Below are 12,974 nucleotides of genomic sequence, written 5' to 3' on the forward strand. Positions count from 1 at the left end.
ATTAAACACAGTCAAGATTAAAATTTTGTTAACGGGGCTAAGCAGTTTATTGATTAATACACAAATGAGCTTCACAATTATTTTTTAAAATGAATTAAGTTAAAAAAAATTGCTAGTGTATAGAACATCAAATATTATAGAATCCACATGTAATACTGATGTAGTTTTAATTAATCATTTATTTAATTAAAACTAATCTAGACAAGCCATTTGCTGTGTGATCCTGAAATATGAAACAATTGCTTATTTCGGACAGCATCAACATCAAGCAATGAGGTGTCAAACATTCCAGACCAAATTGAGTAGGAGACATATGTTGAGGAGGCTGGGCTGTTGTATATAAAGGCAGCAGCCCTAGACATTTGCTCTAACTGGGAGGCCTCTAAGACAGGTGAGTGCAGTACAATTGTCCCATATATTTTTTATGATACAATTTAAGTGCATACCACTTAATTTATGTAAAGCATTCTTTACTGATTACTTTTGAGTTGAAATCTATGAACACATATAGTTTCTGTATTGGACAACTATACACCCAAAACACTAGTTATATAGTTATAAAGTTATATAGTTATAAATTCTTAACAAAAACTTTGCCCAACTCTGTTTTTTTATTTGTAGCACCTTGGCACCACGGGACACTGAAGCATTTCTGTTTGCATCAGCTGAGGTAATTTTTCAGGAGGCAGTTATGAATTTATAGTAATGTAATTTTGTTTTATCTATACTGTGTGGCTATATTAAAAAGTTTTATATGTTTAGGCTCCTCTAACAGTGCCACCATGAGCACAGATGCGGAGATGGAGGCCTATGGCCCAGCGGCCATTTACCTCCGGAAGCCAGAAAAGGAGAGGATTGAGGCTCAGACAGCTCCATTTGATGCTAAAACAGCTTACTTCGTGGTGGATGAAGCTGAGATGTATGTGAAGTGCAAAGTGGTAAAGAGGGAAGGTGGCAAAGCCACTGTTGAAACACTGGAAGGAGGGAAGGTAAATCTTGTTATTAATCTTATCATAAAAAAATAATACAAACTCCACTTAAAATAAAAACACAGCATTAATTGAATGATATTATTTAAAAAAAAAAAAAAACATCATTTGTGTTTTTTCAATAGACCGTCACAGTTAAAGAGGATGACATCCACCCAAGAAATCCTCCAAAGTTCGACAAAATTGAGGACATGGTCATGATGACCCACCTCAACGAGCCTTGTGTGTTGTATAACCTCAAAGAGCGTTATGCATCCTGGATGATCTATGTGAGTTCTCAGATGCATTTCAAAGAACTTAAAAGGAGAAATCAAATCTGTGTATTCATAGAAATGGCTAATCATAAATTATCTCTTCTTCTGTAACAGACCTACTCCGGGTTGTTCTGTGTGGTCGTGAATCCCTACAAGTGGCTGCCTGTGTATGATGCTATTGTTGTATCAGGATACAGAGGCAAGAAGAGGATTGAGGCTCCACCTCACATCTTCTCCATCTCTGACAATGCCTATCAGTTCATGCTCACAGGTAAATCAAAGACTAAACTGTTTTCTCAAAAGAAATGGAAAGAAAGAACATATTCACGTTGACATGAACTTAATGCAGCTACTAAAGTATTATGGTGTACATTGCAGATCGTGAGAACCAGTCTATCCTGATTACGTGAGTATTGCACAAACTCAATTGGTCATTCTTACACAAAATGTACAAATATGACGCTGATAAATAAAAATGTGTCTCTTGTACCTCAGCGGAGAATCCGGTGCTGGCAAGACTGTCAACACCAAGCGTGTCATCCAGTACTTTGCAACAATTGCAGCTCTTGGTGGCAAAAAGGAGCAAGCACAGCAAGCCACTGGAAAAATTCAGGTGATTATGCATTTTAAGAAAAAGCAAGTTTCCACTCTGTATACTTAGGCGCATACTGCAAAAATATTCACAACTGTCAATGTGCAGGGCTCCCTTGAGGACCAAATTGTTGCTGCTAACCCTCTGCTAGAGGCTTATGGTAATGCCAAGACTGTGAGGAATGACAACTCTTCCCGTTTTGTAAGTTAAGACAATGCTTAAATGTTCATTGATAGTTAATGCTTGAATTTAAGAGTATAACAAAATATAAATTTTGCATAGGGTAAGTTCATCAGGATCCACTTTGGTACAAGTGGAAAGCTGGCCTCAGCTGATATTGAAACATGTAAGTAAAACATATGATGTAATCAGTATTATCTATTATTAATTTATAATATGTACCATGACTTTCTTATCAAAGAGCATACTAATATTCATATAATTCTTAGATCTGCTGGAGAAGTCCCGTGTCACCTTCCAGCTGTCTGCTGAGAGGAGCTACCATATCTTCTATCAGCTTATGACAGGCCACAAGCCTGAGCTCATTGGTAAATGATCAAATACTTTAAATTTGAATGTAGAAAAGTGCAAATAATAAGACAAAGAAGCAACAATTATTTGTTTCTATTGTTTCAGATGCTCTGCTTATCACCACTAACCCCTATGACTTCCCAATGATCAGCCAGGGTGAAATCACTGTCAAGAGTATCAATGATGTGGAGGAGTTCATCGCTACAGATGTAAAAGAATATTTAAGTGTTTTTAAAAAGAATTCTCTCAAAACGTGTGTTTAGTGTACTTAAAACTTCTTTCTCTACACAGACTGCTATTGATATCTTGGGCTTCAATGCTGATGAGAAGTTTAACATCTACAAGCTCACTGGTGCTGTGATGCATCATGGCAACATGAAGTTCAAGCAGAAGCAACGTGAGGAGCAGGCTGAACCAGACGGCACTGAGGGTAATTTATAAGATATCACCAATATCATTCTGTAGAGACACAAAAATTGTATAAAATAGGTTAAAGTGTGTTTTGTTTCTTTCCAAAAGTGGCTGATAAAATTTCCTACCTCCTGGGTCTGAACTCCGCTGATATGCTGAAGGCTCTGTGCTACCCAAGGGTCAAAGTCGGAAATGAGATGGTCACCAAAGGTCAGACCGTCCCACAGGTAATTTATACCAGTTGTGATGTTAAGCAATGTTTATTTGTTTATTACATAAAACTGACAGATTATTCTTCTAGGTCAACAACGCTGTCAGCGCTCTGTGCAAGTCTGTCTATGAGAAAATGTTCTTGTGGATGGTCATCCGTATCAATGAGATGCTGGACACAAAGCAGGCGAGAGCCTTCTTCATTGGAGTCTTGGACATTGCTGGCTTTGAGATCTTTGATGTGAGTGAAGAAAAACTCTAAAATATCTAACGAAACAGAGTTGACTTCCAATTAGGTTAAAAAAAATTCTCACTAATTACAGTACAACAGCTTGGAGCAGCTCTGCATCAACTTCACCAATGAGAAACTGCAACAGTTTTTCAACCACCACATGTTTGTCCTGGAGCAAGAGGAGTACAAGAAGGAAGGCATTGATTGGGAGTTCATTGACTTTGGTATGGACTTGGCTGCTTGCATTGAGCTTATTGAGAAGGTAAGTAGCCGTTTTAAAAATATTCTCATTCAAATACTGATCTAACTTTCTTTTAACTTGCATTCAACCTGCACTCAAATTGATCTCGCATTTGTTCACAGCCATTGGGGATCTTCTCCATCCTTGAAGAGGAGTGCATGTTCCCCAAAGCCTCTGATACAACTTTCAAGAACAAGCTAATTGATCAACATCTTGGCAAGAACAGGGCCTTTGAGAAACCCAAGCCTGGAAAGGGCAAATCTGAGGCTCACTTCGCCCTGGTTCACTATGCTGGTACAGTGGACTACAACATCACTGGCTGGCTGGACAAGAACAAGGACCCACTGAACGAGTCAGTGGTTCAGCTGTACCAGAAGTCTGGAAACAAGTTGCTGTGCTTCCTGTATGCAGCTCATGCTGGAGCCGAAGGTAAGAACCAGTAAAATAAACAGATAGACTTAAATTAAATAGCTTAATCTCCTGTGACAAACATCCAAAATACACATAGATCGGTCCAGAAAAGTTTGACCCTTCATCTTATTAGGGTTTTCTATTCAGTGATACCTAAATTGTGCCACTGAAATGATGTTTAAACATATCTAGAATGACTATGTTCATGAATATGTTCATTCTATATATACATAAAACTGTATGGTTACCACAATCATACAGTTGTGGTAAAGAGTCCTTAGCACAAGTAATGTTTTAATATCACTGTTTTCATTGTCATAATTTCAGCTGAGACTGGTGGTGGTGGTGGCAAGAAGGGTGGCAAGAAGAAGGGTGGTTCTTTCCAGACTGTGTCTGCTGTTTTCAGGGTACGGACATGTTTTGAAGAACTATCAGAACCTAAAGATCTAAAATTACCCATGGATTAATTTTATTTTGCTGATCTACAGGAGAACTTGGGCAAGCTGATGACCAACTTGAGGAGCACTCATCCTCACTTTGTGCGTTGCCTGATTCCCAATGAGTCAAAGACCCCAGGCAAGAAGCTCTTAGAAATTTGGCAATAAGTTGACAATAAGAAATTTTACATGATATGGTTTAGAGACACTGTTGAATTATTTTTCACTAAATATATTACCAACCCTCAGGTCTTATGGAGAACTTCTTGGTCATCCACCAGCTGAGGTGTAATGGTGTGCTGGAGGGCATCAGAATCTGCAGAAAGGGCTTCCCCAGCAGAATCCTCTATGGTGACTTCAAGCAGAGGTGGCTGCTCTTGTCTTTCTGAATGTAAACACATGTTTCCAGATGTAAAGATGGAAAAAGGGAACATCCAAATTTTCTCTCATAGATACAAAGTATTGAATGCCAGTGTTATCCCGGAGGGACAGTTTATTGACAACAAGAAGGCTTCAGAGAAGCTGCTGGGCTCCATTGATGTGGACCACACTCAGTACAAGATGGGACACACTAAGGTATGTTGAAACAAGACAAACAATTCCATAGCTAGAAACAATTCTTTTGTTTCCTTTGTGTTCTGACTTGCAAAGGTTTTGCTAATATAGGTGTTCTTCAAAGCTGGTCTTCTGGGTTCCCTTGAGGAAATGAGAGATGAGAAACTGGCTTCATTGGTTAGCATGACTCAGGCTCTCTGCAGAGGATATGTCATGAGGAAGGAGTTTGTGAAGATGATGGAGAGGAGGTATAATAGAATACAAACACTGAAAATATGAATACATTCCTCTGTATTCCACCACAAAACACAACAGTTCACACAACCTGTTCCTCATAAAGCTCAAACCTTTACATCAGAGTACTTATTGCAACATGTTTGTATTGGAACATGTTTATTTTGTGTTAACAAAATAATTCTGTTTTCAGAGATGCCATCTATACAATTCAATACAATGTCCGTTCCTTCATGAATGTGAAGAACTGGCCATGGATGAACCTGTATTTCAAGATCAAGCCCCTGCTGAAGAGTGCTGAGACTGAGAAGGAGCTGCAGAATATGAAGGAGAACTATGAAAAGATGCAGTCAGACCTGGCTGCTGCTTTGGCCAAGAAGAAGGAACTGGAGGAGAAAATGGTCTCCTTGCTCCAGGAGAAGAATGACTTGCAGCTCCAAGTGGCTGCTGTAAGTAGGCAGATTTCTTTAATCTGATTTATTCATGTTCATATTTGAGGAATTAATCACATAGTTGCTGTTTTAAACTACAGACTTAACTAACATTAAGAGTGGAGTTACATATGTGGTGAACACTAAATTTGTGTAAACATCAGCCATTTGATTTCAAATTATGGATTCTGACGTTGTTAAAGAACTATTTATGTAAAAAAAGTCCATCAAAATATATTTACACATCATCTATCATAGGAAGTTGAGAATCTCTCAGATGCTGAGGAAAGGTGTGAAGGGCTGATTAAGAGCAAGATCCAGCTTGAGGCCAAACTCAAGGAGACAACCGAGAGACTAGAGGATGAAGAGGAAATCAATGCTGAGCTGACTGCCAAAAAGAGGAAACTGGAGGATGAATGCTCTGAGCTGAAGAAAGACATTGATGACTTAGAGCTCACCTTGGCTAAAGTGGAGAAAGAGAAACATGCCACTGAAAACAAGGTTCACATCACTGAGACACCAATCCACAGAATTTATTAAATCTACAAGCCTATACTTCAATTAAAATTGGGTATTTCAACCCCTTTAGGTGAAAAACCTGACAGAGGAGATGGCAACTCAGGATGAGGCCATTGCCAAGCTCACCAAGGAGAAGAAAGCCCTCCAAGAGGCCCATCAGCAAACACTGGATGATCTCCAGGCAGAGGAAGACAAAGTCAACACTCTGACCAAGGCCAAGACAAAGCTGGAACAGCAAGTGGACGATGTAAGAAAACTGTTTATTTGTCTTCCTCCTTAGGCCTTAACCTAATGATGCAGTATTTGTATTGATCGATTACTGTGTGTGAATGTACCGACTATGCAATAGCTTGAGGGTTCATTGGAGCAAGAGAAGAAACTCCGTATGGACCTTGAGAGAGCCAAGAGAAAGCTTGAAGGAGATCTGAAACTGGCTCAGGAATCCATCATGGATCTGGAAAATGACAAGCAGCAATCTGATGAAAAGATCAAGAAGTAATTTCAATTTTTTTCTTTATTTGGCTACTGTTCCACAAAGTGTCCAAAAATTATATCTCTTATTTTTTCTTGAAAACCAGGAAGGACTTTGAAATCAGCCAGCTTCTCAGCAAGATTGAGGATGAACAGTCCCTTGGAGCTCAGCTTCAAAAGAAGATCAAGGAACTCCAGGTACAAAAGATTAACCATAATAGCATTTGGAAGATTTTTTATTTTCCATATTGATCTTGAGTGATTACTTCAATGCATTTGAATTCTAGGCTCGCATTGAGGAGCTGGAAGAGGAGATTGAGGCTGAGAGGGCTGCTAGGGCTAAGGTAGAGAAGCAGAGAGCTGACCTTTCCAGGGAACTTGAGGAGATCAGCGAGAGGCTTGAGGAGGCTGGTGGAGCCACAGCAGCTCAGATTGAGATGAACAAGAAGCGTGAGGCTGAATTCCAGAAGCTGCGTCGTGACCTTGAAGAGTCCACCCTGCAGCATGAAGCTACCGCTGCAGCTCTCCGCAAGAAGCAGGCCGACAGCGTTGCTGAGCTGGGAGAGCAGATCGATAATCTTCAGCGCGTCAAGCAGAAGCTGGAGAAGGAGAAGAGTGAGTACAAGATGGAGATTGATGACCTGTCCAGCAACATGGAGGCTGTTGCCAAAGCCAAGGTGAGTGGATACTTCATGCTTTACAATGCTCAGCAATATGAACTGCGACTCAGAAGCACCTTTTACATACATTTCTGATGGTTTCAGGGCAACTTGGAGAAAATGTGCAGAACTCTTGAGGACCAACTTAGTGAAATCAAATCTAAAAATGATGAGAATGTCCGCCAGCTGAATGACATTAATGCACAGAAAGCAAGACTCCAGACAGAGAATGGTAATTCACCTGGACTTAAACCAGAGTTTTACATTGATTAAAAATGATCAGAAATAATGTATTTATGACTTTCACAGGTGAATTTGCTCGCCAGCTTGAGGAGAAAGAAGCTCTTGTTTCTCAGCTGACAAGAGGCAAGCAGGCTTTCACTCAGCAGATTGAGGAGCTCAAGAGACACATTGAGGAGGAAGTGAAGGTAGAAAAGCCTGTTTATATTTTCTTTAGCCATATATGACGAGGTCAGTACTAGACAAATCATTGTACTATCAAATTTGTGCTTTCCAGGCCAAGAATGCCCTGGCCCATGCTGTTCAATCAGCCCGCCATGACTGCGATCTGCTCAGAGAGCAGTTTGAGGAGGAGCAGGAGGCCAAGGCTGAGCTGCAGAGAGGCATGTCTAAGGCCAACAGTGAGGTGGCTCAGTGGAGGTCCAAATATGAGACTGATGCCATCCAGCGCACTGAGGAGCTGGAGGAGGCCAAGTCAGTCATAATGAATGTCTCAGTTTAATTATGTGTACATTTTATTATACATTTCTACCAATTAAAACATCTATGCACTACAGGAAAAAGCTTGCCCAGCGCTTGCAGGAGGCTGAGGAATCCATTGAGGCTGTGAACTCTAAGTGTGCCTCTTTGGAGAAGACCAAGCAGAGGCTCCAAGGTGAGGTGGAAGACCTCATGACAGATGTGGAGAGAGCTAATTCTCTGGCTGCCAACCTTGACAAGAAGCAGAGAAACTTTGACAAGGTACAATAATTTTACAACAACCAAAAGTCTGATTACTTCAGATAAAAACATATTTTTAATTAATCTTCACATTTCAGGTCCTGGCAGAATGGAAGCAGAAGTATGAAGAGAGCCAGGCTGAGCTAGAAGGAGCCCAAAAGGAGGCCCGCTCCTTGAGCACTGAGCTGTTCAAGATGAAGAACTCCTATGAAGAGGCTCTGGACCAACTGGAGACCATGAAGAGAGAGAACAAGAACCTGCAACGTACGTAATTCCTGATTATTCAAGGAGTTGAGCAACTCCAAAATTACTGAGACACATACTTTTTATGCTTCAACCTCCATTAACTTAATCAATAAAGAATTGATTAAGCTAATGGAGAACTTTTAATTCTGAAATTTCTTCAAGTTTATATTTGGCAGATTTATATTATAGCTTCATTTATTTATTTACTTTTCATTGCAGAGGAGATCTCAGATCTGACTGAACAAATCGGTGAGACTGGTAAGAGCATCCATGAGCTGGAAAAGGCTAAGAAGACTGTGGAGACTGAGAAGTCTGAAATTCAGGCTGCACTTGAAGAAGCTGAGGTAAAACATTTCTCCACAATTGAACAGCAATTTATATCATGCATCTACATATGCATACTCTCCTGCCATTATTTTTCCACCATCTAACCTAGCTATATGACCTTTCAAGGGCACCCTGGAGCATGAAGAGTCTAAGATTCTCCGGGTCCAGCTGGAGCTCAACCAGGTCAAGGGTGAAATTGACAGGAAGCTGGCAGAGAAGGATGAAGAAATGGAGCAGATAAAGAGAAACAGCCAGAGGGTGATTGACTCCATGCAGAGCACTCTGGATGCTGAGGTCAGGAGCAGGAATGATGCCCTGAGAGTCAAGAAGAAGATGGAGGGAGACCTGAACGAGATGGAGATCCAGCTGAGCCACGCCAACAGGCAGGCTGCCGAGGCCCAGAAACAACTGAGGAATGTCCAGGGACAACTCAAGGTGAGTTTGGTGTTAAACAAAAATTAGGACTTTTAGAGGAAAACCATTATGACATCCAAATTTATATTGCTGTTAGGATGCCCAACTGCACCTGGATGATGCTGTCAGAGGACAGGAGGACATGAAGGAACAGGTGGCCATGGTGGAGCGCAGGAATGGTCTGATGGTAGCTGAGATTGAGGAGCTGAGAGCCGCTCTGGAGCAGACAGAGAGATCACGTAAAGTGGCCGAGCAGGAGTTGGTTGATGCCAGTGAGCGTGTTGGACTGCTGCACTCTCAGGTTGGGTTTTAGTTATTCACAAGAAACCAGGGCTTTTAAAGTCATGTCAACCACCCTTCTAAATTGTATCATTCTGATTAACTTTCAGAACACCAGCCTTCTGAACACCAAGAAGAAGCTGGAAAGTGATCTGGTCCAGGTTCAGGGTGAGGTGGACGATGCAGTTCAGGAAGCCAGAAATGCTGAAGAGAAGGCCAAAAAGGCTATTACTGATGTCAGTCTAAATATCAAAAATAATCAAATTGCAACCCCTTTTTATTAACTGGCTTTAATCCGAAACCGGTGACAAACCATTTCTTCAGGCTGCCATGATGGCCGAGGAACTGAAGAAGGAGCAGGACACCAGTGCTCATCTGGAGAGGATGAAGAAGAACCTCGAGGTCACAGTCAAGGACCTGCAGCACCGCCTGGATGAGGCTGAGAACCTCGCCATGAAGGGTGGCAAGAAGCAGCTCCAGAAACTGGAGCAGAGGGTATGACATTTTTTTTCTGTAATGCACATAGTGTAATTGTGATATATAATTATAGTAATATTGAATTGTGTCCTTTTTCAACATCTTTAAACAGGTTCGTGAACTGGAAACTGAAGTTGAAGGTGAGCAGAGACGTGGAGCCGATGCTGTTAAAGGAGTCCGCAAATATGAGAGGAGAGTTAAGGAGCTGACCTACCAGGTGACTATTCTGTTCTGTGTTTTCTAAACACTTACTAAGTACCTCTAATGCCAAATAGTGTTACTATTTCCCTGTATATTATTTGTCTTGTTTACAATAAGTCTTCACAAACATTTGGTTTGTCTCTATAGACTGAGGAGGACAAAAAGAATCTGGCAAGACTTCAGGACCTAGTGGACAAGCTGCAGCTCAAAGTGAAAGCCTACAAGAGACAGGCTGAGGAGGCGGTAAGTGGTCGTCTATCATCAAACAAATAATGTCCCCTTTAAGGTAGAACATTGCAAAGCATTCAGTTTACATTTATGTCAACTAAATAATTGTAATCTCAAAACTCTCAGGAGGAACAAGCCAACACCCACATGTCCAGGCTCAGGAAGGTCCAGCATGAGATGGAGGAAGCTCAGGAGCGTGCTGACATCGCTGAATCTCAGGTCAACAAGCTTAGAGCCAAGAGCCGTGATGCTGGAAAGGTAACATTTTCCCTCCCATCTCCCTTCTAAATATACTACAAAACCTATTGCAATGTAGAATTATTTCTTTCATACATACAATCAAATCAGTATGCGTTAAACTATGCATGACAATCAATATGTGTCAGTATGTAAGTGAAACTTCATGCTTTTTCTTTATGACAAGCTCCATCAGCTCTTCAAACCATTTAAGGTCAATTTTTCCGTCCCTCTTTTCCAGAGCGATGCTGCTGAATAAGAGACCAGACCTTCATGAAGCTTTTCAACAGAGTTCATAAAATATGAGCCAACTGTTGAATTCTTTTTCCACTGTAATACTTAAATAAAACCTAAGCACTATCATATTGTGTATTGGAGTGTGTTTTCTTAACATAGAAAATTAACATCAGATGAATACTAAAAATGTTTTTTCTCAGGAGTAACTGGTTCAAAAAGTATTTTTGTTTACTCATTTTATTGCTAGACAGGAAGTCTATGAAACAGTACTGTAATTAAGCAAAACTAAACAGCCATGGTTGAAGATAACACATTTGCTTTTTGCAAGACTCCTATGAAACTTTTATTTTTATGTACAAACAAAAGAAAATTACTTCAAACTATCCCCACTTGTCAGATTGTGTCTGTTTAAGTTTTAGAAGAACTCAAATTTACATAATTGCAGCATAACGTTTAGTGGAATGATCATACTAAATGAAGGATTAGTACAACTTAGTTTATTTCTACTTTGTAAAACAACATGATTTTTGGTAAAACAAATTTTAAACTGTCAGCCACTGAATCTCAAATTTAGTGAAAAATATTAATGCATTGTTAAAAATAATGAATGAAAAAAAACGCAAATAATAGATAAAGCAAATGGCTCAAGGAATAGCTGTAGAGTGTGTCCTCATCAATGCTGTTGTGTGTGCATGTGTCTGTGTGTATTTATGATGGAAAGCACTTTGAAACGTTCTGTTGCTAGAAGGTGAAATACAAGTACATTTTAATTTGATTTTATTTTGATTTGCTGTCTAAAGTGCAATTGCCAACCTTGAGACCCTTGTTGCACATCTTGCAGTTACCAATCCAAATTTATAGATGCAAGGGTTTTAGTGCTTATTTACATCTCTAGACATTTCTGTTAGGAGCACAATCTAGTTTCTAGAATTAAAAGAGAATTTATAAATTATAGAAGCTTATAAGGAATGGAGCATTTTAAGCTGAACAACAAGAGTTGCACGAGGTATCTCACTGGAGGCAACATCACAGACTTCTGGAGGCTCCAAAGTGGATTCACTCTGACATGTGATCTTGGCTTTTGCATGCCTTTCCACTTTTGTCCATGTAGTCCTTCCCTATGGGGAAAAATGTTAAGTCAACAAATTCAAAATCTTTACCAATTTTGAAAGGTTTATTTACACATTAACTGCCATAAAAAAATAAGTTACTAATCAAAAGAATCTTAAATGGTTTATTCCACAGTTAAAAAAATATTTCTGAATATGTTCAGTTTCTAAGTACTGTACAAAAAAATCATAACAAATGGATGCTATGATGCAAAGAATTCTCACCTATAATTCTCCTGGCTTTGACAAAATTACAAGTTTGACAGCAGCATCTTTTCTGGAAAGTGTTTCTCTCTGAAGGTGTTTTAACAACCTGATGCAATGTGGTCAGAGGAATTAAGAGCAAGATTTTTTACATGTGTGTAACAAGGTGCACAATGAGGAACATTAAAATGCATGTGTTCAGCTAAGAAATCGAGATTAATAAAACTCAAATAAACTCAAATAGTTTCTTGCTTTTGGTAAGTACAATCAAATGCCTGTTTATTGCTAGGAATTACAATAATATCTTGTGATCCCAATTTGAAATGGTGAATTTTATGTTACTTACTATCTAATTCAAACAGTCAAAAGCTCATAAAAGATTTGCTTACTACCCTCTTTGGATATATCATTATGATTTGCCCTCAGGTGTAATATTAGTCACACTTTTTCAATGCAAAAAAGAAAAACCTAGAAAGAAATGTTGAAGCATTTCTTTCCATTGCTTGTTATTCATGTTAATAACTGAGTCAGCATTTTTTCTCAATTTTCTCTTCCAGGACTCCCTAACCACTAATGGAAATAGCTGTGTGTGAAATTAGAACTAGATATCTGAGGCATTCGCACCCTCCAACCATATACCAGGGACATTCTGACGTCTCTGACTACATGAGACCCAGCACTGGCTATGATATTAAAATCAAATGGAGACAAGTGCACATCATAAAGTGTGTGAACTGAAATCTGAGCCTAAATAAATCATGGCATTTAATGGGCAAAACACTTTACAAATCATGCAGTGCACTCCTGTTATGTTGCATTGTAAATACTGTGAACATAAAAGACCTTGTAAATATTTATGATACAATTACAGACCCAAT

The 12,974-nt window shown here is 39.5% G+C and overlaps 2 protein-coding genes across 3 annotated transcripts in view; one reads left to right on the top strand and one right to left on the bottom strand.

Annotated features, from left to right (window-relative positions):
* xab2 (XPA binding protein 2) overlaps nucleotides 1-12,974 on the bottom strand; it is an 89,779-nt gene that overhangs the window by 62,235 nt on the left and 14,570 nt on the right. The window lies entirely within an intron of this gene.
* Nucleotides 763-10,906, top strand: LOC122821572 (myosin heavy chain, fast skeletal muscle-like). The gene is made up of 39 exons (XM_044099621.1): nucleotides 763-989; nucleotides 1,115-1,258; nucleotides 1,358-1,514; nucleotides 1,622-1,649; nucleotides 1,739-1,856; nucleotides 1,944-2,036; nucleotides 2,118-2,181; nucleotides 2,285-2,383; nucleotides 2,472-2,575; nucleotides 2,658-2,796; nucleotides 2,886-3,004; nucleotides 3,079-3,228; nucleotides 3,311-3,481; nucleotides 3,583-3,889; nucleotides 4,199-4,278; nucleotides 4,360-4,447; nucleotides 4,558-4,675; nucleotides 4,761-4,884; nucleotides 4,975-5,111; nucleotides 5,291-5,546; nucleotides 5,787-6,029; nucleotides 6,118-6,294; nucleotides 6,397-6,542; nucleotides 6,626-6,716; nucleotides 6,806-7,195; nucleotides 7,283-7,409; nucleotides 7,487-7,605; nucleotides 7,695-7,891; nucleotides 7,975-8,158; nucleotides 8,236-8,401; nucleotides 8,603-8,727; nucleotides 8,837-9,145; nucleotides 9,222-9,425; nucleotides 9,514-9,639; nucleotides 9,728-9,898; nucleotides 9,993-10,097; nucleotides 10,229-10,324; nucleotides 10,436-10,567; nucleotides 10,788-10,906. The coding sequence occupies exons 1-39, from the start codon at nucleotides 783-785 to the stop codon at nucleotides 10,803-10,805; spliced, it is 5,829 nt and encodes a 1,942-aa protein (XP_043955556.1). The 5' UTR covers nucleotides 763-782; the 3' UTR covers nucleotides 10,806-10,906.

Source organism: Gambusia affinis, linkage group LG19 (assembly GCF_019740435.1).
Source record: "Gambusia affinis linkage group LG19, SWU_Gaff_1.0, whole genome shotgun sequence".
NCBI lineage: Eukaryota > Metazoa > Chordata > Actinopteri > Cyprinodontiformes > Poeciliidae > Gambusia > Gambusia affinis.